The sequence below is a fragment of the Borostomias antarcticus genome (genome assembly GCF_949987555.1).
Source record: "Borostomias antarcticus genome assembly, chromosome: 25".
Taxonomy (NCBI): domain Eukaryota; kingdom Metazoa; phylum Chordata; class Actinopteri; order Stomiiformes; family Stomiidae; genus Borostomias; species Borostomias antarcticus.
In genome coordinates, this window is record NC_140258.1 from 12,147,475 (window position 1) to 12,174,500 (window position 27,026).

General features: G+C 45.5%; 2 protein-coding genes across 2 annotated transcripts in view; one reads left to right on the top strand and one right to left on the bottom strand.

Moving 5' to 3' along the window:
* Positions 1–8,494, bottom strand: part of sft2d1 (SFT2 domain containing 1) — a 16,693-nt gene extending 8,199 nt beyond the window's left edge. The window contains exons 1-6 of the mRNA XM_084458666.1: positions 8,345–8,494; positions 6,849–6,935; positions 5,444–5,526; positions 1,661–1,742; positions 539–574; positions 347–405 (exon numbers count right to left, since the gene is read on the bottom strand). Of these exons, the coding sequence (XP_084314792.1) occupies positions 347–405; positions 539–574; positions 1,661–1,742; positions 5,444–5,526; positions 6,849–6,935; positions 8,345–8,410 (413 nt within the window). The 5' untranslated portion in view covers positions 8,411–8,494. The remainder of the gene's footprint in view (positions 1–346; positions 406–538; positions 575–1,660; positions 1,743–5,443; positions 5,527–6,848; positions 6,936–8,344) is intronic.
* Positions 8,495–13,718: 5,224 nt separating this feature from the next.
* On the top strand, positions 13,719–25,519 carry psap (prosaposin). Its single transcript, XM_084458662.1, has 14 exons — positions 13,719–13,858; positions 17,377–17,510; positions 17,641–17,715; positions 18,206–18,331; positions 19,194–19,400; positions 19,616–19,759; positions 20,235–20,291; positions 21,428–21,571; positions 21,699–21,791; positions 22,131–22,314; positions 22,582–22,745; positions 23,652–23,732; positions 24,257–24,364; positions 24,620–25,519. The coding sequence occupies exons 1-14, from the start codon at positions 13,825–13,827 to the stop codon at positions 24,653–24,655; spliced, it is 1,587 nt and encodes a 528-aa protein (XP_084314788.1). The 5' UTR covers positions 13,719–13,824; the 3' UTR covers positions 24,656–25,519.
* Positions 25,520–27,026: the final 1,507 nt, after the last annotated feature.

Below are 27,026 nucleotides of genomic sequence, written 5' to 3' on the forward strand. Positions count from 1 at the left end.
AGACGGAGGATTTCCTTCTGATCCCGAGCGTGTCTGATGATGTTCTGGCGTGTCTGGCCAAACCAGGGGAACAAAGGTACCAGACGCTACTCACCATCCTTGACTTAGTAGATGGTCTGTTGCAATGTGATGGCCGAGTTCCAGCCAGGCGCCCAGGACCCCACCCTGGCTCTATCCAGGATCAACGTTAGCCAGATGAGGCAGCTGGACTACCAGCTTAATCTCCCCCATGAGTGTGTAAGACGGTCATAAGCTCTACCCCAGGAGGGAGGTCAACAGGTGTAACAACGACTACTACCGCTACTACGATCTCCCCCCCCGGCCCTGCGTCAGAGACTTAACTTACCATGTCATAGCCAGGAACTGCAGGATACAGAAGATGATGGCCAGGCCTTTTTTGTGCCACTAGAGAGACCAACAGGAAGAGAGAGATCAGCAGATCATGGTGGACTGATACACAAAGAGCAGTGGTAGAAGACATAGGGTATCTATGCCCTGTAAGATGCGTACGAGACTCAGAACAGTGGATGATACTTACCCAGAAAACTGCACAGAGAGTGAGAATAAGGCAGAGCTGTGGACAGAGAACAGAAGAAGTCAACCACAATACAGACACATGAAGAAGTCAACCACAATACAGACACATGAAGAAGTCAACCTCAATACAGACACATTCACATGACAAACGTAACTTATGGATCAAGCCTACGAGAACCTGTGGGACACAGTGCAAATTGTCATCATCTAGGGCAAAATATGTAAAAATCCACAGTTGAAAATACTGATGTGTTCATGTGTAATGTGTGAACAGAAAGTGACTGAGTTTACACACAGCAGCTTAGTAGTAACGCTCTACCTGTTCCTTTGCTTGGATAGTGACAATTCTTAATCCCTTAATGCCTCGCTCTCACACACACTCACACACTTTCACACACACACACACACACAAACACACACACACACACACACACACACAAGTTCACTTATCCTTGACTGGATAATGGCAATTCACTGGACATGGCTTAATGCTCCATGGTCAGGCTATGGTCGCTTATACTGGTAGTATCAGATCACTTATCTGGCCCCCGGGTGATTACTGTTTTTTTGCTTCCCTCTGGAATATGTAGAGAGTGGGTCGTATGCCCACCTCCCTTGTTCTCTGTAAAGCGCATTGTGTTGCCTCTGGGTATGAAATGCGCTATACAAATAAAGCTTTGATTGATTGATTGATTGGTTAGGTACAGACTATATTGGTTAGGTACAGACAGGGCTGAAAATTAACACCTGCCACCGGCCAAATGCAGGTAAAATTTCCAATTGGCGACTAGATTTTGGAATGCCATCTGAAAAAAAAATAATAATAAACTTGTCCGGTAGATTTTTTCATCTACAGTCCCCTTGGCAGGTGACTCACCGTGAGCCCAAAAGTGAATTTTCCCCCCTGGGTACAGACTATATTCACTAACACACTCAAACTCTCTCAGTGTGCATTGGGGCGTATGGTTAGGTACTGTAGGAGCTGCCAGCTCAGAGTGTGAGTGGGTGTTGTTACCAGCATGACGCAGGTGGCTATCAGCCTGGTGGGCTAGGGCTAGGGTTAGGGTTAGTGGGTGTGAGTGGGCTAGGGTTAGGGTAAGGGGGTGTGAGTGGGTGTAGTTACCAGCATGACGCAGGTGGCGATCAGCCTGGTGGGCTCGAACATGCGCTTCAGCTGCTTCAGAGGGCCCATCAGGAAACAGGTGCTAGGAGACGGGACGGGACAGTAGATATTAGTAGATAAAAGTAGACACAAAAGTTCGTGTAACGGTGTGAAATTTCACAGTACATTACGCCATCTACAAAAACACCATGGTATTTTACAGTATTAATCCCTCCTCCCTCCTTGACCATCAGCATCGTCAACAAGGAAAGTACACGGGTCATTATGGGATATCCTTGCAATAAAGATGAGCAACCCACTTCTTGTAGGTACGACCAGGTTGTGTTCGAATGAAATCCTACATTCCTTCTTTCATTCATTCCCACATTCATGTCTACATCCCTTCCCTTATTCATTCCCACACATTTCCGTCTCCAGTGATACTAGACTGATGTCAATCTCCCAAACACAAGACCTCCCCAGCAGTTAGTCTAGCTCTGGCGTGAGTGGGCTGAGTTGCATCACAGGAGCAGCATCACAAGCTGTGTGGGGGAGACAGGAGAGAGCTGTGAGTGTGTGTGTGTGTGTGTGTAACCGAGGGAGGTGCATCATAGCAAGGGCTGTTCCCTTGGCACTCGCTGACACCGTCACAGGGGGGCAGCGAGGAACGTCAGTCAGAGTGCCATGGTGTCATTGGGCTGAGCGGGCTGACCTGCCTCACAGGAGACAGGAGAGCTGTGAGTGTGTGTGTGTGTGTGTGTGTGTAACAGAGGGAGGTGCAACAGAGCAAGGGCTGTTCCCTTGGCACTCGCTAACACTGTCACAGGGGGGCAGCGAGGAACGTCAGTCGGAGTACCATGATGTCATTCCCCCTCATTAATTCCCCCTCATGTCCTCATGGCGTTCCGACCGACGTTCCTCGCTGCCCTCTGGGACAGTGCTGAGTCATTCAAGTGCAAGCCTGAACCAGAATGGTGGACTTATGAGATGGAACGGGAAAAATACAAGTGTATGGATAATGAGTATGATTTATGTACGTGAATCTTTATCTTTATTGTTATCGTGACACCATGATCATGACACCTGCCTGGATTTAAAATAAAGCACTACTTAAAAATGTTAATGTGGTGCTTGAGCCTGTTTGAACAGTAGAGCCTAGAGCTTCATCCATATACTAAGTAGCCCTATGGACACAAGACGGAAAATGCATTTGTGATTAATGTCATGACATTATTTGATCAATGAGCAACATCTCAGCTTCTATACACCACATGACAGAGCAGGATAAGGAGAACAGACCTGCAAACTCTGGAGTAGTGAAAAAGGTGACGACATACAAAACTTAAACCCTCTAGATTCACTGAAACTACCATGGTTAACATAAAAAAGGTGACTGTAGCCAAAAGGTGACAAATTTGCAGGTCTGGGAGAAGCAGCCTTCACCAAAGCAGAAGAGATAAAGGCTGTTTGTGGTCAGACACAGAGCAGGGTACGACGGATGAGTTTATCCTGAGGGCTTAGGATGTTCTGTCCTGACGAGCCTCGTCGTCAGGGCTACCTACCAAAGCAACTACAGTAGTTACCACCTACAGTACGGCATGACAGACAGGCGGTATAGCTCAGGAGGTAGAGCGGGTCGTTCAGTGATCGTAGGGTCGGTGGTTCGAATCCCGGCTTCTCCTGACTACCTGTCGAAGTGTCCTTGGGCAAGACACTGAACCCCAAAATTGTTCCCAATGAGCAGGCAAGCACCTTGCATGGCAGCTGCCGCCATTGGTGTGTGAATGGCGCTCCGGGCCAGTGTAACAACTGGATGGGGAGCGCGTTACAAATGCAGTACCTACACCTATACAGACAAGACGGACGGACAGTCAGACGACGCTGGTGAGCATGGGGGGAGCATGGGGGAATTCTGATGGCTGGCTTCCCCAATTTTTATTAAAGGACCATACCTGTCTAAATATATATAAACATATATTACATAACCGGTATCCATTTTCTGAAGTAAAGCTCACGTCAAAGATGCATTTTCACGTTTTACTTACATTTCAAAAGTTGAGCGTGATGGCTTCAAAATCTATTTTTAAATTGTGGTGAGTTTGCCGCAACCGGGGAACAATTTAAAAAAAATATGTTTTAAAGCCATCACTTTTGAATTGTAAGTAAAATGCAAAAAATGCAAATATCTTTTAAGGTGAGCTTTGCTTCAGAAAATTGATTGCGGTAATGTGATGTACTTTGGGTGACTAGTTTAGACTAGTCTTTCTCTCACCATGCCACTGTATCAGCTCATAAACCATGTACTGTACATATGTCCTGCATACCAATGGTAAGATGAGAGCAACCATGTGCTAATTCGAGTTTGAAATATAGCCACCTTTGCGTCACACAATTGAGCTGGGTTAAGGTGCAGAGATGAGTTGATCATGGCTTTACTGAAGTCTGTTTGACCTGCTGTCAGAGTTACCGTGGCCACCAGCCACTCCAAACACGACTCTGGCGCCGTAGTGAGGGGAGGTGACGCTGAACACACAGAGCCCCCCCCGGTGTCTGTCACAGAGGCCCTGTGTGAGTAAACACACAAGACTAACGATGACACCTGACAAAAGAAAGGCCTGAAAACGATATGGCCACCGTGTCACAACTGACAGGACAATGACTGAGGAGGTGACTGGTGTTACATCTTAACTCCAGATCGAAGCCATCATGGTCACATGCAACATGTTCAGGTTTCATAAGAATTAAGGACTTAACTCGATGAATGTGCACGACCATTTGAAGACATTATTTCAAAAGCCATGTTGAAAAAACATCCCTCAAAAAATTTAAATAAAAACAAGTTGATGGTCCTTCATAAGAGAATATCTTATAGGTCCATATGCTTCCATGTATAAGATCCACTGTACATCTCCAACAGTCAGATGCTGAAGTTCACCCTCTTGGTGAGCCAGTGGGTGTTAACCATTACAGAAGCAGCACAGGGTGATTGATGAGAGTGTCTCTGGTACAACTATAGCACAAAGGCCACAGGAAACCAGACTGTTTCCCATAACTCCCTTCCACAATGAGCCCGCTGGACAGGCTCCTGGAACATTCAAATAAGGGTTAGGAGACAAGAGCTTAATTATTGATGGTAGTCATTTGCACGTGTGGACAAAAGGGGTAGGCATCCGGTCTATCATGCACAGTACAGCCTCACAGATAAGACCGGCCCTGTCCACATGCAGATATAGAGACACTAGACAGCATTACATGTGAATCACAGTCCACCTGATCTCTGGGTATCGAGTCGAATTTCAAGAATCGATTCGATTCCGATTCACAAGGTTCAGAATCGATTATCACGATTCGATTCGATTCGGTTAGTGTTAGTAAAACCTGTTTTTCTTAGCTGTAACCTTAATTACATGACTGCCAAGTTATGCAACACATCAATACTAGGGCTGGGTATCAATACTGATTTCCAAAAAGGAATGAATGAATGAATGAATGAATGAATGAATGAATGAATGAATGAATGAATGAATGAATGAATGAATGAATGAATGAATGAATGAATGAATGAACTTTTCATACCTTCATTTATTCATTCATTCATTAATTAAATAAAAGATTGATTTTGGGATTCCTGAATCGATTCTGAATCGATTTTTTAAACCCAGCCCTAGTGAGATGCGGAGTCCGCAATGACCCAGTATTATCAACAGTGCTTATGGTATTATACTGCCAGTGTTGGCTGGGTTTTTAAGCAGGTCAAATAGCCTAAATGTTTTGCCAATCAGTCAGTTTCACTGTGAGTCTTACCTGAGGATGGCAGAGAGGTTCCCTATGGTGTAGAACACAGCAAACAACTTGATGCCATTGGGTAGGAATAGAAAGGCTGTGCCCTGGTAAAACACACACACCATCACATCATAATGAAGTTCATACCATATCACCACACTACTTGTGAGCAAGACAGAGTACAAGTAGCTATTGTATGTATATTGCATGACTGTCCCGAGACCTGGCACCCTGATACATGATCGCCGCCCGGTGGTAGAACACGGTACTACAGAGCTTCTCCCCAAAGCTTCCAGGCTGGTAACAAAAATGTCTTAATGCAGACACTCTACATCCCAGTCGTTGTCAGTAGAGAACGGGTGACATCAGCAGTCACGGCGTTAGATTATGCACTGTATATACATGATGTGAGGGTAAGGGGTTGGGGCGAGTGGTTTGGCCCAGTGGGTACGAACCGTGGTTAGAGCAAGGGATATGTTGGGGATTTTTTTTACTCATATACACATACATGTACTGTACCAAAAGTTGAAGTAAGATTGGGGAATTGTGAAAAACTGGATCTGGTTCTGGATATGTCCCAGTCTGGATCTGGTTCTGGATATGTCCCAGAGGTCTGGTGGTGAAGCTAGACGAGAGATGAAAAGTGCCTGCGCGAGAAGTTGTGCTTCTTCTGTGGTGAGGAACGGGCGTATCTTTCAAATGTTGTAGAGGGAGATCAGTCTACAGGAGCAGGCTATCAGATAACAGGCTACAGTGGCTTCTGTGGCTGTTATCTACGCTGCTTCTCTACCCCACTGGCTCAGTGTAAACTGACGTGAGGAAACAGACACGCAGAACGCTGCCAAAAAAACTGACTGCAGTTCAGTCAGAAACAATGAAACCTGCAAACATCATCAGAAAAAATACTCTAGTGCGAAATTCTTTGGGGGAGAGGAAGTATTGAGTAATCCTGTGGACTGCTAGAGAAGAGAACACATACGTTGAATCTTCTGAATAACCAAGCACCTTCTAGGCTATTTTAGAAGTAGGCCAGTGTGTGGTAGTTGGTAGATAGGGGAAATGAATTACAGGCTGACCCTTTAATGCTGGATGAGATACTGCATCGCTGCAGTCAGGGCTGAAAATTAACACCGGCCAAATGCAGGTAAAATTTCCAATTGGCGACTAGATTTCGGAAGTCTATCTGAAAAATATATATACTTGACCGGTAGATTTTTTCATCTACAGTCCCTTTGGCAGGCGACTCACCATGAGCCAAAAAAGTTAATTTTCACCCCTGGCTGCAGGTGAAGTGAGACAGCACTAGCCTGACTGATGATGTCCCAGACACGGGGACCAGCAGCATACCCTGCTGAGGGCAGGACCAGACCCGTGTCCTGCTGTTCCAGTTCATATGTACCAGTACTGACCCCTGTATTATACTGACCAGTATGGAGCAGAGGACGCCTGCAGCGAAGCTAATGAGGAACCACTTGACCCGTGTGCTGTAGCTGAGCGTGGTGCCATCCAGGACCTGAGGAGAACAATGGCAGGAAATCACAAGACGGGCAGAACCGGAGGCCCAGAGACCGTGGGGTAGGCAGGAACCTACACACAGACATCTGATCCTGGGCTCAGGCGCAGGCCCACACACAGAGGGACCCTGGGCTATTGCAGGGCATGGGCTAGGCACTGGCACGGAGCTAGACCTACTACCTACTTGCCCTTGGCAAGACAGAGACCTGGAGAACTGGATTTGTGACAGCTGTGTTCCCAATCACGTAAGATCAGAGGTTAGCTAACGAAGGTTGCACATTTGGAGTGTAAAGAACATAAGAATGCAGAATAAAAACTGAGACTTAGGCTAGGCAAGGACCCTACACAGACTGACCCCGCTCTGACCCCAAGTCTCCTAATGAGGAGTATACTACCAGGACGTCCAGGGCCAGGGGGCATCCATAGGACAGCAGTCGGCCACGAGTATGATAACAGTCACAAAAGTCACATGACCCACAGGCACAGGAGGGAGATAATCAGTAATGATCCGTCTGTCTCATGACATCATACATAATGTCATATGATACATAAGTTGATATAATAGCTGGTACTTTTCATTGGCTATAACTTAGTATATCACACATGAGAATTAACACATTGTAACAAATTGATGCATGCATGAAAGGCAATGATTTATACAGGAGATATGAGCTCTTTCAAAACTTATAACTTACCTCTTATCCGACACCTCAAGAAAGCATGAAAAGAGCAGCAATACATTCAATTACACATGAATATGACAAAAACAAATACACCCGGTTGTACTGGCTATAGCTTGCTAGTGTTTTACTCGATCCCGTTTGCTAACTCCCCCCAGCAAACACACAACGTCAGACGTTCAGATCACGTCTTAATAACGTCCGTGGGTCCTGAACCCCGTGTGTTCGTCTGCTGGACCCCTCAATATTCACACGTCTGGCTTGGACCCCTCTAAGACGTCTGTGGACGTGCAGAACGGGTTCAATATCTGAACATCTAAAATAAACATTCATTCTGGCTCCTAATTGGATGTCTTTGGACGTCCGGAAAAGATGAAAAAGACATCTAAAAGACGTATTTTAGACGTGTCTTTGCTCAGTGGGCCGTTACGTTCAGTAGCTGTAACATGACGTTAAGTGACGTTACGTTACGTTACGTTACTGGCTTTAACAGGTTAGTTACAGGGTGACGTTATCTAGCTAAAGTCATCTTATAGGGACAGTTGAGTTTGACATCTGACAGCTTACTCGCTGCTAGCTAGCAGTGTGTAGACTAGTCGCAAAGTGTGTGTGTGTGTCGTCTTGAAAACAAAGTTAACATTTAAAACGATACTTTCAACAACAAAACAAGCGCTAGTGCTACAGTCAGTTCCTCAAACCTCCTGGTTGAACTCTTAGGCTACTCCACCTGGGATGTGAGCCCTAACTCCTCGTTCTCCTCCTGGCCGCTCAACACACGACGTAGCTTGTCCATTTCAAGTGTTCAGGTGGATTCCCGAGTGTTTTCTGTGTAACAGGGTGAATGTGGTGCGATGGAAAGCTCCTCTACTTCCTCAGACCTCATCTGCTGGGCGGGTTGAGAAGGGCTGATCGTTCTATACGCCGGGGCCGCCCGGCGTGCGTACTAACCGATTGGGCACAGTGGAATGTTAGCGGAAAAGCCCAGGATACATTGTGCGATGTAAACTAGACCAGGTCAGGCCTGGTTTTTGGGCTGGGGCCGGCCTGTTTCTATTCAGGACTGGTTAGTGGGGCTAGGAACAATCGTATTCTTTCTGTCCCTCCTAACCCTTTTTTTTGCATTGATTTAGATTTGAATCTGAATTAGCCACCTCTCGTTCCGGAACGGTGATCCAATCTGGATGCTAATGTATGGGCCTTAGGTTCCGGATTGCAATTCCGGATTCCCAAACTGGTTTCCGGATTCAGAAAAAATAACCTGTAATGCCTTTCCCCGTGCACTTGGGGGCGCCATGGGGTAAATATTTTTAGAGTTGATTTTGGAACTCCCAACCGGGAACAGTACTAATAACCTCCTATATTTTTTCCCAATTCATCCCTAAATCACTCATAGATGCCTATTTGGAACCTTCAATCTGGAAACAACACTAACATCACCTAAATTATCCTATTTTCTCAAGGACCATGTTGGAAACAAGTGTCTAAGTATGCTTTTATCATGCTATCCTCTGGGATGTACTGTTTCTTTGTACTTTTACCTAATAAATAAATCAATCAATCAATCAATCAATCAATCAATGTGGCTTCCAGTCTAGCACTTCTAGTGGTCATATTTATATTGCAGAATTTCATATTTAGATGTGAATCTGGAGTCCCAAAGACTAGGCTTTAGATTAGGATCCGGAATCAGATCTAATACATGTGGCTTCCAGTCTAGCGCACCTAGTGGTCAGACTTGATAAAATCATTACTTGGCGTGGAACATGTAGTAGTAAAGGGAAGATGCATGTTTAGCCCTGTTTTAAGGTTACTTATGATCATATACAATGGTTCAGATCAAAACGTTGACAAAACTAGCACTTTTGAGAAAGTCTGATAATTGCTCTACCACTGTTTAGGTCATACAATGGATGTGGGTGGGCACCTTGAAAAATCATTCAAAAAACATGTTAAACTCTCAATTTCAAATTTTTATTTCAGATTGATAGACAGTGACGTTTCTCAAGTTTTAGGCATGAAATGACAGTAGGCTACAAGGTGGCCAACAATCTCCCTACGCCACAACTTGATGCTTTACTCGAGCTCAAACCAGATTTGTCTGTTGTTATTCAGTCTGCGGACACAAGGGGGTGCCATCGTCCTGTGAGATAGAAGGGCTTACATCAGTGAAATTCATAGACAGCTTGCCAATGTGGCCTACTGTAAAAGAAGGATAGGAGAATGTTGATTTAACGAAATGGCTGTGGCTATTAAGGCAACTCAACTGTCTTATCCTAGACCTCTCTTTTCATTTCTAGAACATAGCACCCACTCAAAGTATGTAGTAGTTTCTGATTGCTCTTGACACAAAGCAAATGTGTCAATAAATATATGGAGTATTAAGTGTGTGTGTGTGTGTGTACACTACCGTATAGTTTAATGAGGAAATGTACTGAAATAAACTGCTGATATGCCAGAATATGGATAGGAATAGCAATAAGATCAGCGATTAGCTCAGTCTCTGATACCAGCTGAAAAGAAGAAGAAGTAGATGAACAAAAAGGGAAAGTGGAAGCGACAGTGACTCTTCTGTAGATGAAGGAGTGGATATTGGAGGATATGATGAAAGTATTAGAAAGATTATGACAGGTGCTGTATAGAAAGGAAGTGTTGCTAATGAAACAGACTAGTAGTAGTAGTGAAGAAGAGAGTGAGGAGTCTGACTCGAAGGAAGATGATACAACATGGACCAAGGATGTACCAGATTAAGAAGAATGAAGGAAATTAGGAAGTAGTTGAAGGAGATTAGGAAGTAGTTGAAGGAAATTGGAAAGTAGTTGAAGGAACAAGATGCTGAGCTGAAGAGGAAACTCACTCAAAGTCAGCTCTTGAGTGGAAAATGGATAGAAGAGGAGTAGAAACAAGTTGTTTTGCAGAACAACAACGACACCAATCCAATGATGTAATCTTCACTCCCGTTCCCTGTTTTCCAACAGCCTCAGACAGGGGGAGATTATTAATTCTGAAGTATTCAAAAAAAAAAAAAAAAAAAAAAAAAAAAAGGGGGGGTGAAGAGGAAGTTAAACATGTCATTGGCTAGATGTCATCAGCAATTTACAATACAATAAGTATTTCTTACATTTTTAGAATCAATTTTTTAGGAGAATGATAGCGGTGATAACCTACGTTGTCACCTCTGAGCCTGAGTTCATTACTGAAGTTGAAGTGATGAGGAATATTTTTTTATTACATCTGTGACATTTTGGAGGAACACTTGTCTCCAGAAGATTATTATAGAAGCAATCTAGTTGAATATGGACTCCAGAGTATGAACCATCTTTTTGTTCAGAAAAACAAAAACAAAAAGTCATGTGTGTTGAATGGTTATCAATGATTTGATGCTAAGTTCAGTTTATTACAGGAATTTCATAATAGTAGGAGTATTCAGTTATGGTTTCATATAACATCAGTTTAGATAATTGGTTTACAAAGCTGTTTAGTCAATTCAAATAGGTTATGTTTCTCACTTTGATTTAGGAGTTTGTGTTTCAATAGTCAATGAATGGCCATAAGCTGTTCGTTTATGCATTCTATTGAGGAGTTGGCTTTAGGCCTACCCCTCTGTCATTAACCTCGGTTTGTGTTGAGTGTTGTTTTACAGGTACCGCGGACCCTGGGGGCCGGGCCCTAGCAATGCCTGATGTATGCCATCCTGGGGGCTGACGGTCACCTGTTGTCTGTATATTGTTCTCTTGTTTAATCAGGCAGCAGGGGGTCGTCTACATTTCACCTGTGTTTTTGATTCAGGTGTGTGTACACGTCTCCTTGGTTGGATTGTTCTGTTTTGAAGTAATTTAGGTTTAGTCTATGTCTATAGGATGTTCTGTGTTTTGTGTAGTTCTGTGTTGATGTTTACAGACTATCCTGGAGTGCATTTAGTGGGCTACCAAGGCGTGGTTGCCCCTCACCAGCATGAAGCTATGAACTGTGTGGAGTCACGGATGACTTGAGGGTCATTCTTGGACACTTCTGGAGTGTTCTCCCTGTTTCAGACGGGGTGAGCTTACCATCTTGCTACGGACATTGTTCTCTGGGTGTCAGAGAGGATTGCGACGCCTGGGGGTTTGATGTCTGAAGATTGCTCCAGCTTGGGACGAGGAGATGAGACAGCGCTGAGGGCTGTTCTCCTTCGGAGGGGCTAAGTGCTAGTAACCTCTGGCCCCCGATTTGCTTTGTTGTTGTGTGAAGATTTGGTTATTTGTATGTGTTTTGGGGTATTGTTTGTTATGTTTAATGTTGTTTTGTGTCGAGGCGTTAAGACGCCTCGAAGGGGGGATATGTAGTGTATTTTTATACGGTATTACATCAATACATTTGGATTACTCTCAGGTAGTAATCATTTACTAAGAATAATGAATAAACTCAATTTTAGATAGAACTCTGTAATTACAAGCAACTTCATTGCAGTAGGAACTTGGTTAACTTAATTAGTTTATCATGTAGATGACAAACAATTGTCCTTTCCTGAGTCAACATTCCTTTGCCCCTGAGGAACAATAGAGATGGCACCTCTGAAGAAGAAGTCAGGAAGCCTACAGGTGATCAAAGCAGGACCGGAAAAACCCCAAGACTGCCCCCATGTCCGGAGGGGGGGCAGAGCTCAGTGACACCTATTGACCAATTACAAGACTAGTTGTAAATGTACCTCCCTTGTATGCAAATTTGTTGTCATGTGATTCCTGGCTTGAAGCCAGTTTAAAAACTGAAGACACGATACTGAGAATTCAGTACCGCTGAAATTTGACCGAATGGCGTGCTCAATAAATTTGGTTTAAACTGCATTTTTCTCCAGAAGATTCTTTCCAAGTCAAGACAAAAAGATACGACATTATCCACAATATAAAACTTCCAGATTGTATCTAGAGTATCAGCAGATTTCCTCAATAAACTAATCAGCATGAATAAGGGAGCATTCACCCCGGAACCTTTTGGGTGTGCATGATGGCGACGGTTTCCACTTTTCTATTTAAGGACTCTTGTTCAGTCATCTTGAATGTGTGAGTAAAGTTTAAGCGCGTGACGGAGAGTCAGCCAAATGTGCACTTGCCTCCAGATCGGCAATGTGGCTACGAATGACGTCTAATTTCACCTGAGCACACAAACCTTTGAGAAATTCATATATAATGTAACTGGTAAGATTTTTTTTATAAAATGACTTGTATTTCTAGTGTATAGGCAAGGCAAGGCAAGGCAAGTTTATTTATATAGCACATTTCAGCCACAGGGCAATTCAAGGTGCTTTACATGAGACATTAAAAGCATTAAAACAAAAAGCAAGACATTATAGACATTTAAAACAAAAGGCAGGACAAATTAAAAGCATTAAAACAAAAAGCAATTATAAAGCAGTTTATTAAATGATCCGGCTTCTAGTCTAGATTAAATGCGGAACCCACTGGATTAAAAGGAGGATCTAGTCTAGATTAAATGCGGAACCCAGTGGATTAAAAGGAGGATCAATCAAACACGCCCAGAGCAGAGCAGTCACATGCAGCTCAGAAGTCAGCTGACGGTGAGCCAGAAACCTTTGAGAAATTCACATATAATGTAGTTGGTAAGATTATTTTATAAAATGACTCATATTTCTAGTGTATAAAGCAGTTTATTAAATGATCCGTCTAGTCTAGATTAAATGCGGAACCCAGTGCAAGGAGGATCAATAGGCCCTGTGCACCAGCTCCACTACTTCCTGAAAGTCACTTGGCCTCTTTATTTCCTGTTCTATATGATTGGATGAAGTGATTAATCAGGTGTGCGGCAGACCCAGCGCACACCTGATTAATCACTTAATCCAATCATATAGGACAGGAAATAAAGAAGCCCAGGTGACTTTCAGGAAGTAGTGAAGCTGGTGCACAGAGCCTATTCATATATAATGTAGCTGGTAAGATTATTTTATAAAATGACTCATATTTCTAGTGTATAAAGCAGTGTATTAAATGATCCGTCTAGTCTAGATTAAATGCGGAACCCAGTGGATTAAAAGGAGGATCAACCAACCCCGCCCAGAGCAGAGCAGTCACATGCAGCCCAGCAGTCAGCTGACCTCAGCCTGAATATAAGCATCAACAAGGCCTCCGCCTGCATTGCGCTGCTCAGAAGAACCCGGATCACCATCCATTCACACGTTCCCCAAAGGAACCAACAGAACCTTAGAACCGCGGAGTCATGCTTCTCCTTACTCTGCTTTTCATCTCGTCAGGTAGGATACTACACATGTTAGTCTACTAACTTCATAGTTATCTAACTGACTATTTCTCGTGTTGCTAAATTAGTTTTTATGGTTGCATATTGTGAAGCTATTGTGTTGTTGTTGTTGTTTGCGGAAGCAGCCCGGCTGTTTTGGGATCAGCCCTTACAGATCAAAACAAATATGTTTTACCAACTCTTAAACGCTTTAGCTCACGTTACATCTTGTAGATACAGTATGATATTTCATGTTGACAGGAAAACGGGACTAATACAAGAGGCTTTCCGCGAAGGTTGAAGTGCGTATCTAGCTGTGCTAGCACGGTAGACTGGGGTTGTGTGCTACCTACCAACCACAGTAGCCTCACCTAGTTGGCTAATTACGGTGCGTTCGTTTATAACTTGGAGGTGGCAAATTGCGACTTGCTACTAGGAATGATTAAATAAAACACCTGGCAAAACTAGGACACTGAGGCAAAGGTGGCCACAACCAGCTATGCAAGTAGAAACAAGTACATCCATCAAACTAGTATGGGTTGATCTTGCTGGTTTGACCCGAGGGGGAGCACCCTTGACTAGTTTAACTCATTCAGACCCTTTTTTACAGAACCAGATCAAGGAACAAAGCCCTAAGTCTGATACATGGATGTGAAACCACATGATCAAAAACATGAAGTGAAACATGTGTAGTTAGCACTTGACATTTTCCACTGAGGAAACCTAAGAGTAAGACTCATAAAGTCCAACTTAATGTCTTAGGAGTAGTCCTAAATAACGTGATAGCTGTCTTAGGAGTAGTCCTAAATAACGTGATAGCTGTCTTAGGAGTAGTCCTAAATAACGTGATAGCTAAAAGAGCAGAAATACTCATGTCAGCGTAGTCAAGTTAATTGGGAAACGGCTAATAAGAGTTCAAACACGAATGCTGTAGCTTGCAATGGCCTCTGCTTGTGTTAACTTTTGTTTACCAAAACGCAGCTATGATAGCTAATGGTGCGTTCGTTTGTGGTCGGAGGTGATCTAGGGTCCTGCTAGGCTATTTTATTTAACTAGGTTTGGTTACTTCTTGCTTCCCTGCCATTAAGAGTGAAAGCGGAACAATGGCGTGTGATTTCTGTGATCTTTGATCAAGCCTCAAGGCGTCAATGAGTCTTACTGACTAGGTATCGGTTCCTGTTAGCTTGTTTTTGTGGCTTGCACATCCTTAAAAGTGATCTGCTTTCTGGGTGAAAGTTGCTGATTTGGATATGAGACAATACACTGGCTTTCTCCTAGCATTTTTTATATTTTCTAGAATTGGGGTCAACAGTGAACATTCATTGTTGAAATTCAGAGGCTAGAAATGAAGCTAAGATGTCTCCTATATAGGCTAGACCTGCAGTATGCTCAGCTGGGCTTGGCAACCTACAGCAGGCTCAGATTCACTCATTCAAAATTTGATTAATGTGATCAGTGACGATTAGCTGGCAAGGACTTATACACATTGCATTTGGCTGACTGACCTTATGGGCTTTACAGACTCCAAACAGATGACCTACTTGTTTAGAAAGGGAGAGACATGTTTTTATGGATTTATGCTCCTCCCTAAAAAGACTGACAGTAAAACAGACAAGTGAGATTCTTACTTTAATAATTCTCTTTGGAGAACTGCTGAAACATGTCCTTGTGATCAACACAAGTGACTGATTGAGCAACAACAGTTTTTTTTTTTGGGGGGGGGGGTTGGGGTTGGAGTCATCATGTGAGCAGTGGAGTGAAGAGGAGAGTTTTAGCACTGCTGTGTGGGAGTGAATCATTGACCAATCATAGAATGAGGGGGAATAGAGACAGAATAAAAAATCCAAGATAAAAAAAGAACAGTGTGATACAGTACAACAGTGCAATAAAATGCAATTGCATGCAAAGTATGGTGTGTGTGAGAAGTGTAGGTGCCTGAAATGTTCAAAGGTGCATTATCTGAGTGCCACATGCAGGCAGGAAACAGACCATACTTTCCATACTGTTGTGTGTGATCTCTCCTCCCCCCTTTTGTGTGTGTGTGTGTGTGTGTGTGTGTGTGTGTGTGTGTGTGTGTGTGTGTGTGTGTGTGTGTGTGTGTGTGTGTGTGTGTGTGTGTGTGTGTGTGTGTGTGTGTGTGTGTGTGTGTGTGTGTGTGTGTGTCACAGACAGTAAAGACCCGGAAGGTACTGCTAACTCGGAGAGGGGGAGAAAGAGAGAGAGAGACAATATAGGTCAATGTGTTTGAGGTCTCTCCAGGTCAGCTCTAATGTGACCAGACATTTTCAAACCCAATTGACAATTGAGGAAGTGCTTAACTCAGATGTGTTGGGTGGTTCTGCTGGATAAACATCTCCTTTTGTCAGAAGATAGACTTGGGCCTAGGCTTGTCCGTGGAAGACAACAGTATAGAGCTTGGCCCAGTTGTAGATTTGCAACCAGGTTCAGGTGGAGGGGTCCGAGTTCAGCAGTTTTCCTCAGGTTTTGGACATTGACCCAGACTTCTACTTGCCTAACTCTCAATCAATTCACATTCTGCTGGAGTGTTCAATCAATCAATCAATCAATCAATCAATCAAAGCTTTATTTGTATAGCGCATTTCGTACCCAGAGGCAACACAATGCGCTGTGATGTGTTGTGTGGTTTCCAAATCAGTGCAGTGTTTTCTGGATCTTGGAACTAAAAGAACCCACTTCTCTCTGTAGCTAGCTGACTTCCCTTTGGTCAAACCAACTATCGAATGACCGTCGTCTGTGCATTGTGTCTGGATCTGTGGTGTAAAACCCCCCAGGGTTTAGACGGAAGGCTGCAGTATTTGCTAAAGCGGATTTGGAATGCGAGTTAAAAATATTTTTGTTGTTGTTCCTGGTGATTATAAAACAATCTTGGCTTGTTTTGACCGGCTCAAGGTCTTTTGCATCAGTGTTTTTCAGTTTCCAAGTTCTTACCATGAGCTCTATGAAGAAGTGAGTCCCGGTATTCCCCTCAGTTCAGCCATGTGGAAAACACCCACACCCACACAAGCTCGTTGACCCCCCGTTTAGACTTTCACTTGTCGTTTGCGCCTCGCAGTCAAACAAACGCACCCTTTGCGTTGTGAAAACCCATGAAGTTTCGAGAACGCTGCAAGGGCTGTTTTCGTTCTCATTTCGAGAGTGAGTTGGCAAAGCTGATCTCGTTTTGATAACGTTTGTTAATAGTACAGTTAAATTATAACACAACATAATTTTAAAGCCCATGTGTGATTGTAGGATTCCATGTGATTGCTTGGTCGAAATGCTCCTGTAACTTTGATTTCATTCTCGTTCTCGTCTCAACGTTGTGTAACCCAGGCCTTAGCATGGAGGATTTTTAGTACAACTGGTCGTTTGGCAATGTTGAATCCAACAAACAATTATAGAGCAGACCAACCTTACATGACTTATTGTGATGATAGGTTATGATTGGCTTTGACAGGAAAGTAATGATTGTCCTAACGAAGCCCCAGACAACTTAACCGTAACACTATCCCCCCCCCCCCATTCTCCCTGCAGCGGTGGCCAATCCCCTCCTGGGCACAGAGCAGTGTGCTCGCGGACCCTACTACTGGTGTGACAATGTGAAGACGGCGTCCCAATGCGGAGCGGTGACCCACTGCCAACAGAATGTGTGGAACCAGCCCCAAATGGTGAGAAGAACCAGCCCACACCGCCATGCCATGTACCGTTCTGACCTGTCCACACCCGGATCAGTCTGCAGTAGAGACCTTGGCGTGCGTGCGGTCTCTGTTGCTGAGCAACCTGTCCCGTCTGTTTCAGAAATCCGTGCCATGTGACCTGTGCAAGGAGGTGCTGGTTGTGGTGGACCAGCTGTTGAAGGACAACTCTACTGAGGTGAGAGGGGTGGAGTGAGACGGGGATGGGGCGAGGCCGTGTGAGGTGAGAGGGGGTGGAGTGAGACAGGGATGGGGCGAGGCTGTGTCTGGTATCCAGTTATTCTGTGTTACAATTGTCAGAATAATGTACTTTAAAAGCCTGCTTCCATGTTAGTGTACTGATTTACACTAATAGTAGTCCTGCTGACCAGTGTGATTAACTGTTTTTTTTGTGTTTTTTTTTTTTTTAAAGATATTTTTTAGGGCTTTTCAGCTTTAATGGTATAGGACAGTGTAGAGAGACGGGAAACGTGTGAGAGAGAGAGAGAGAGGAGGACATGCGGCACAGACCTGAGCCGGGAATCGAACCCGCCACGCGAAGGACTAGTCCGCCACGCGAAGGACTAGCCTTCATATGGTGCGCGCCTTACCCGGTGAGCTACCGGGGCGCCCCCAGTGTGATTAACTGTCTAACTGCTGTGTGTGATCTCTCCTCCCCCCCCCACCAGTCTGAGATTCTGGGCTACCTGGAGAAGGCGTGCCAGCTGATCCCAGACAAGGGCCTGTCTGCAGAGTGCAAGGAGATGGTGGACAGCTACTACCCCATCCTGATGGGCATCATCACAGGAGAGCTGGTGGGCACCTCGCAAATCAGTCATCAGCCTTAACAGAAGATAAATCATATAATTAGAAAATACAGTCTAATTAGGAAATGCAGTGTATTTTATATAGGCTAGCCTATTTTGTATTTGTCTAATGAGCTTTATTGCTCAACTAGGCCTAATAGAAACTTGGTCGGACAAGAGCATTTCGACCAAGCAATCACATGGAATCCCACAATCACACATGGGCTTTAAAATTATGCTGTGTTATAATTTAATTGTACTATTAACCAACGTTATCAAAACTCACAAACCTCTGCTGCTTTGCACCATCATGTACCCCACTTTACACCGTCATGTACCCCACTTTACACCATCATGTACCCCACTGTTCATCTCTGTCTCTCTTTAGACGTTAGAGTTGACTAAGAGAGCTGATCTGAAGTTCTGTGCAGATTGATCTGCGTTTGGTCAGTTTATCCCCCCAGCTTCAAGGCTTTTGTTTGTCCCTCTGACACACACACACACACACACACACACACACACACACACACAGTAGGGTTTCTGTGAGGGGTCACAATGGGACCCATTGATGGGGGACCCCGGCTAGGGCCATGATGAGCCAGACAGAGCCGTCTTTGTGGGCCTCCTCTGTCTAATCACAAGATCTTTCTCCTGCTCTCTGATCATCTGTCTGACGCTTCCGCACTGACACATCTAGTAAAGATGTACAATACTCATTTCACTTCAGAGTATTAATACTTAAATTAATTTCAGTTCAGAGTATTAATACTTAAAAAATTAATGCAGGCAGGAAACAGACCATACTTTCCATACTGTTGTGTGTGATCTCTCCTCCCCCCTTTCGTGTTGTGTGTGTGTGTGTGTTTTCCAGGAGGACCCCGGAACGGTGTGTGGAGCGATAGGGCTGTGTGTGACCCAGCAGTTTGCCCTGGCTAAGCTCCAGGCTGAGGCCCAGATCCTGTCCAACGAGATCCCCCAGGTGGACCTGCCTCAGGCGGTGGCCCCCTTCCTCCTCAACATCCCCCAGCTCCTCTACCCCCAGGAGGTGCCAAAGGCCAAGCAGGAGGCCCCTAACCAGGTAGCTGCACCCTGAACTCAACTCACTAAAGTATGTTTTAATACTGAGATGGGACATGTTCCGTAAAGTTAGTATGGGGGTAGGGGGGGTTCTTAGCCAGCTTCCCAGTTTCTTACTCACCCAGTGTTGGTGGGTACACTTAATGTCTGATTGTGGTCTGAGCTCTCTCCCCCATACCCCCCCCCCCCCCCTCCCCCTCTCTCTCTCTCCTCCAGGAGAACGCTGACGTGTGTCAGGACTGCGTCCAGTTCCTGACCGACACCCAGGAGGAGGCCAAGACCAACGCCTCCTTCATCAACTCGCTCATCGCTCAGCTCGAGACCCAGTGTGACCAGCTGGGGCCCGGCATCTCCGACATAGTGAGACAGACGTCTGGCTGGGGGGAGGGGTGGGGGGCGGTGTGTGTGTGTGTGTGTGTTCAAGTCATGGACTCTTTGTTGAATACACAACTTCACTTGATGCTGCATGATGGTTGGTCTCTGCGTGGATGTTTGAGTGTGGTTTCAGACTGTGTGTTCTCCTGTTGCAGTGTGTGTGTGTGTTGTGTTTATCTGACGGTGTGTGTGTCTTCCTGTTGCAGTGTGAGTGTGTTGAGTGTGTTGCGTTTATCTGACGGTGTGCGTGTCTTCCTGTTGCAGTGTGTGTGTGTTGTGTTTATCTGACGGTGTGTGTGTCTTCCTGTTGCAGTGTGTGTGTGTTGTGTTTATCTGATGGTGTGTGTGTCTTCCTGTTGCAGTGTGTGTGTGTTGTGTTTATCTGATGGTGTGTGTGTCTTCCTGTTGCAGTGTGTGTGTGTTGTGTTTATCTGACGGTGTGTGTGTCTTCCTGTTTCAGTGTAAGCAGTACATCAGCCAGTATGCTCCTCTTGTGATGCAGCAGCTCATGTCCATGGTGAGTCTCCTCCTCCTCTCATCCATCTAGTGGACTCATCCTTTTCTCATCCTTCTTGACACATTGAAGTTCCTGCTGGAGTGTTGGGAGGAAAAAAAAGGCATGTTACACACACAGCATCTGTCCATCTTGACCAGACGGCTAAGTCACATGGTGCTCTGCCTGGCACAGTGTTTAAAAGGTTAAAAGGTCGAGCAGGTGTGTGATGACGTCATTGTGGTGCTGGTGACATCACCACCCAGTCTTACCGCAGTACCTCTCGTGCTGATGTCACTCGCATCTTTAATCATTCGTTTTTTTTTTGTTTTGTTTCTTCTTCTTTTTTCTTCTCTTCCTGCCCTTCCATTCATTTGCCTCCCTGCTCTCTCTCTCCTGCTCTGGGGTGTCTCTGGGTGTGTGTGCTGCCCCCCCCCCTCTCAGGAACAGGTAGGTCATCTGTGTGTCCTAGAACTGTAGCCTAGCCTCTCCCCCTTAGCTCCTGCTTCCTCGGTGTGTTTGTCTGGGTGCCTGTCTGCCTGTCTGGGTGCCTGTCTGGGTGCCTGTCTGCCTGTCTGGGTGCCTGTCTGCCTGTCTGCCTATCGGCTCTGTCCACTAGTGCTACTCACCTGTCTGTCAGATCAACTCACCTCTGCTGCTCTACAACTGCATGGAAATGTTTACATTATTTGCATTCAAAAGCTGACATGTGTATATATATAATATATAAACATACCGTTTTTGTTTGGGTGAATAAATGAGTCGGCCACGTGTAGTCTTCCTGATGCTCTAATGTATGGGTCTGGGTCGTACTCTGGACAAGTCTAGGGGGGACGGACGGGGGGACGGACGGGTGTCCCCCCCCCCCCTAGCTGAGGGATTTGAGCCTAGCAAAGGCAGAGGTGGTGTCATGTCTGTGTTGTACCCGTCTGGCTGCATGCTGGGTTGTGACTGGGCGAGGTCTCCTGAGGCATGTACTGTTACAGTGAAGAACACGACAGGGACGTTTCTGTTGCCATAGTGCATATTGTTTGTGTTTACATGCATGGGTGTATTTCATGTCAACATGCATGTTCCAGCCTAACGGCAGGCTGTTGGGAGGACAGACCAGGGGTCGGGCTCCTCTGCCCACATCTGACGGCTCTCTCATCTGTCCTCAGCAACCCAAGGACATCTGCATCCGCGCCGGCTTCTGCACCGCCGTCAAAAAGTCTGTGCCCATGATGAGTCTGTTCGCCGCCAAGAGCGCCCCCGCCGCCAAGTCCGTGCCCGCTGTCAAACTGGTTCCTGCCAAGCCTGCCGGTGTAAGCCTCAACATCCCGCATTAACCCTGTAGCTGCTGACCGTGGACTCTGACTGCTGTCCCATGTTGTAGAACATGTCTCTTCCTGAACACGCTACACGCATGTCATTTGTCCGTCTGTGTTTCAGAACGTGGTCCGTGCCCGCGACTCCCCTCAGTGCGCCATCTGTGAGTTTGTGATGAAGGAGGTGGAGGGAATGCTGGAGGATGAGACGACTGAGGTAACTTAACCCCGCCCCTCTGAGGTAACTTAACCCCGCCCCTCTGAGGTAACTTACCCCCGCCCCTCTGAGGTAACTTAACACCGCCCCTCTGAAGTAACTTAACACCGCCCCTCTGAAGTAACTTAACACCGCCCCTCTGACACGGACGATCTGGTTATGACACAACGACGCATCTGGTCATGGCACCATGACAATCTAGTTACGAAACCATGACGATCTGGCCAGAGCACGATGACGATCTAGCTAACGACACCATGACGATCTGGTCAGAGCACAATGCGACACAGATGACACGACGACTGCTGAATTCGGTCGGAATTTCTTTGTTCCCCCCAGGCGGAAGTGATCCATGCGGTGGAGAAGGTCTGCAGCGTGCTGCCCGCCTCCCTGTCCGCCCAGTGTAAGGACCTGATTGAGGCCTACGGCCAGGCCATCATTGAGCTGCTGGTGCAGCAGGCCGACCCAAAGACCGTCTGCACCGTGCTCGGGCTCTGCAAGGACGCCAGCCGCGCCTACATCCGTGAGTACCGGCGCACGGCCTGTCTGAATTACCGTTTTCCTCTTCTTTCTGGAGAAATTACTTCTCATTTCAAGATTTTAAGTCCTTAGATTTTGTCTTTGTTGATGGCATACTGTTGCTACTCATTATTGATTTTCAAAGTCGCTGATTGAGCTTCACGTTGCCTGGTTTCCTCTTTCCAGGTGGAGTCCATCTCTAGGCTACCTGTATTGTGTACATATGACAAATAACCGATGTTGACCCTTGACCTCTGTCCCCCCCTCCCAGCGGTGATGGACCAGACCCGGTTCCAGGCCGGAGGGTTCTGTGACGTGTGTAAGATGGCTGTCCGCTACATCGATGGCATTCTGGAGCAGAACGCCACCGCGGCAGAGATCGAGGACGCGGTCAGGAAGGTCTGCAGCTTCCTGCCTGAAGCCGTCAGGACCGAGGTGAGGAAGAGGAGGAGGAGGAGGGGGGGGTGTAGGGAGTCAGACGTGGTTAATGGGGGGGGGGGGGGGGGGGGGGGGGGCTTGTAGGGAGTCAGACGTGGTTAATAGGGGGGGGGGGGTTGTAGGGAGTCAGACGTGGTTAATAGGGGGGGGGGGGTTGTAGGGAGTCAGACGTGGTTAATAGGGGGGGGGGGGTTGTAGGGAGTAAGACGTGGTTAATAGGGGGGGGGGGGGTTGTAGGGAGTCAGACGTGGTTAATAGTGTGTTGGTAGATGTCACAGGAATCTGGTCAACATGGTGATTCTGTGTTTTTAGTTTTTCTGGTTATAGCTGCTCTACAAGTTATAGCTGTTCTAACTCTAGCTGCTATCTGCAGCTTAGTTAATTGTTAGCCTGTGTGGTTCTATTCATGCTAATGCTAGCTCCTAACCTGTCTGTGGTTCAATTCATGCTAACGCTAGCTCCTAACCTGTCTGTGGTTCTAGCCATGCTAACGCTAGCTCCTAACCCGTCTGTGGTTCTAGCCATGCTAACGCTAGCTCCTAACCCGTCTGTGGTTCTATTCATGCTAACGCTAGCTCCTAACCCGTCTGTGGTTCTAGCCATGCTAACCCTAGCTCCCAACCTGTCTGTGGTTCTAGCCATGCTAACGCTAGCTCCTAACCTGTCTGTGGTTCTAGCCATGCTAACGCTAGCTCCTAACCCGTCTGTGGTTCTATTCATGCTAACGCTAGCTCCTAACCCGTCTGTGGTTCTAGCCATGCTAACCCTAGCTCCCAACCTGTCTGTGGTTCTAGCCATGCTAACGCTAGCTCCTAACCCGTCTGTGGTTCTAGCCATGCTAACGCTAGCTCCTAACCTGTCTGTGGTTCTAGCCATGCTAACTCTCCTCTCTCCTCTCCCCAGTGTGATCAGCTGGTGCAGCAGTACGAGCCCATGCTGGTGCAGCTGCTTCTCCAGATGCTGGAGCCAGACTTCGTCTGCATGGTGAGGAGACCGCTGCTGCTCTGATGATGGGTTTAATAATTAATATAACCTTTTGTTTATGCAGGGGGATCCATTGAGACAAAGGTCTCTTTAGCTGTGCTTTAGTAATATAGTAATGATTTTTTAAGTGAAGCCAAAGACGATATCCTTTTTCCTGACATGGATCAAAACTCTCACAGTAATGGATGGTCCACCCAAGTTCCTGGCTGATGGATAGTGATGGATAGAGGGATACTTTTTTGATCCTGGAGGAAATGTACGCAGCAGTAGCTTCATCCGAAACAATACACACAAACATTAAGAAATATACACAATAAAAATTAACTTGTCTTTACATAAACATAAGGGATAGTAAACTACAAGACCATGTATATAGGGGGATTTTTGATGCAGTATATAAATAATTCCACAGTGCAATGACGAACAAATTCCAAGTGACTTAAGTGCATAGTAAGCAGGGCTTATGTGTTTGTGAATACCAGCCCAGAGGTGGTTGCTCATAGTGCTGACTGTGCGTGTTCCAGAAAGTGGGAGCGTGCCCCGAAGCCGTGCAGAGGCTACTGGGGAGCGAGCAGTGCAGCTGGGGACCCTCCTTCTGGTGCAAGGACATGGCTACAGCCCAACGCTGCAATGTGAGTACCAACACACTCTACAATACTGACACACTACTGACAGCACTCCACAATACTGTACTGCTGCATGTTTTGACATTCACAAATAAAATGAAAATCTTCCTTGTATGCTGATGATCCGTGGTTCCGCCTTCGCCATCGTGTTCCCTAGTGAAATGGCTCAATGCTGTGAAGCCCTTCTTAAAAGGTCTGTATGTTGTGAAGTCCTGTCCCCAGACGGTCTGTGTAACCAGCTGCTGTTGTCTGGTGTTTTAGGCGGTGGCCCACTGCAAGCGCCACGTGTGGGTATAGAGGAGCAGGAGAAGGAGGAGGAGGAGGAGGAGGAGCACCAGCACAATCTGACCTGTAGGACTTAAAGGAGAAAAACTGTAGCTGCTTCCCACTTTTAATTCATGTCCTGTTTTTCTTTTAAAAATGGAATTGGGCTCAATGACCTGCAATCATGTTTGTTAAATTAACTTCTGAGATCTGAGTGGAGGTTCTGAGAGGGGGGGGGCTTTGGTGGGGACCTTTTTTTCTTGAGGTGAGGGTGGATCAAAGTGCATTTTTGGCCCTAGAATGGGTCTGCTTGCTTGTTTTAGTTACTACGGACAGGTGGGGCTTCCCTCCAGTGCAGATGTTCAGGTCTGTATTATTTGTACTGTACTGAGTCTAATTACTGGGTGTTTGTTTTTGTGTAAAGTTTTCTATCTTTGATCTCACGTGTTTTTCACCATGACGCACTGTCCAGCGGCCAGTAGAAGTGTTTGTGATGGAGGAATGATATGGAGAGGCTGGTTCTCTAGACCTCGTTCTGCTCCCTGCAGCACCCAGCTGGCTTCCAGAGCCTCATCTTGTCTGAGTATCTGACACCTGATTGGTTTGACTTGAACGAGTCTGTTCCTAATACCAGATGATCTCTCTCTTTTCTAGAAACTGTTGGAGATGTAGTCAAGTATACTGTTGAGTGGAAAAGGAGAATATAGCGCTGTCCCCTAATGACCCCCCTCCCCCAGTTTGCACTCTCCGGCTTAGCTGATGCGCTTGCCCACTTTTGATCATGTTTCTAATGTGTTGAGAGCTTCTCATGTTCAGTCACTGTCAAGCTTCATATACTGAACCAAATGTCAGGGTGATCTGTCAAATTTTAAAACTGAAATAAAGACAATAATCTGGAACCCCATCTGGTTTGTGTTTTTCTTCCTTTCTTTTGTCGTTCTTGTGGAGACTTGAGTATGAAAGTAGTTCTTGCTATTCTGCAAGCATACTGAAGACGACCACTCCATCTTGATGAAGGTGGCTTAGAGGATGGCCACACCCAGCTTTACACAAGAACACCGTCATTTATATACTGAAATTAATTGTTTGGGGTTTATGACTTGAAATTGACTAGTAGTCTTCAACCAGAGATGTGTTCCTACATGAAACCAGCAGAAGGTTGTGCTTGAAAGTGCAAAAGTCAAATTTTAATGTTAGTCGGTCTCCACAGACCCATTATTTAACTAGCAAATACCCCAAAAAACAATGATTATCATCCAATTTTGTTTTGTACCTCATAAGCTGTTTATGTTTTGGAACTGATGTGTCCAGGCGACAAGACCTATCTTAATTTATCAGACATTATTTCATGTCATTTAAATTCACATCTATTTCAGTGGCGTGACTAGCTTCCGTCCTACCAGTCCTGAACAGAAACAAGCCAGCCACGCACATGAGCCAGGCTTGACCTGGCCTGGTTTATGTATATTTAAAGGTGCACTGTGGCATCAGGCGGTGAGATTGCAGATTGCTACCAACTGAACACCCCACCTCCCTCACCCGCCGTGACTTGGGTCGCTACACTTGTGCACAGCAAAAACTAAAAAAATATACATTGTAAATGATTTGATAATATAGCTGACACTGCCTATTGCCACCAAGGGTAGTAAAATATAAGCGAAGCAATTTCATTTCGACTCGGTGCACAGGGTGACAGGGTGCAGGTATACCAGCAGAGGGCGCTATTCACCAAATAATTTACTCTACATTTACGAAGGCGTGGCATAGTTTGCTCTGGGAGGTCACTCTGAACTTGGAGAAGGTGTTGGACACGAACCCAAGAAGTTCGAGGAGGACTCTGAAAGTCCCTCACACAGCCACATCCTTTTCATGACACAAAAAGTCCCGGGACGACAAGACTTTATTTAAACTAACAAACTAATGTAGATTTTACATGTCACAGAACTGGGATGGAATAACATGGAAATGTCTCCAAGACCCACTCAGTCCCATTCGTCTCCATTCCAAAGTTTCTTATAAAGCTCCAAGTGAACCAGTGGGGAAATAGTGATTTAAGGATCTTCGCTCTCTGTGCTTCTGCAGGACCGAGAAGTCTTTGGTAAGACACATCAAATAACATTACACAGACGTGATGACATGTGATATAACATAGGCTACTTGTTGTATAGTGATATGGTTTACGTGGCTAAAACCTTTTATATCCCAATGATACAATCTTTGTCACAATTTACGTAAAATGATGGAAAATAACTTTCAGCACAGGCTATGTGTAATCATAGACAAAGAAAGAGTCAAAACTCCTATTATTGTGACAACCCATCATGTACAGTCTTGTTTGTGTAGGCTGTTATTAAATGTATTTGCTGCAAAACACAGAATAAAATCCAGTGTGATTCATGTTATT

What these genes read in the sequence shown, in the direction of transcription:
- psap (XM_084458662.1), top strand. Translation starts at nt 13,825, where the DNA reads ATGCTTCTCCTTACTCTGCTTTTCATCTCGTCAG. An exon ending in TTCCTGCCAAGCCTGCCGGT is followed by an intron (nt 21,572 to 21,698) that starts GTAAGCCTCAAC and finishes TCTGTGTTTCAG; the next exon opens with AACGTGGTCCGTGCCCGCGA. An exon ending in CGCCAGCCGCGCCTACATCC is followed by an intron (nt 22,315 to 22,581) that starts GTGAGTACCGGC and finishes CCCCCCTCCCAG; the next exon opens with CGGTGATGGACCAGACCCGG.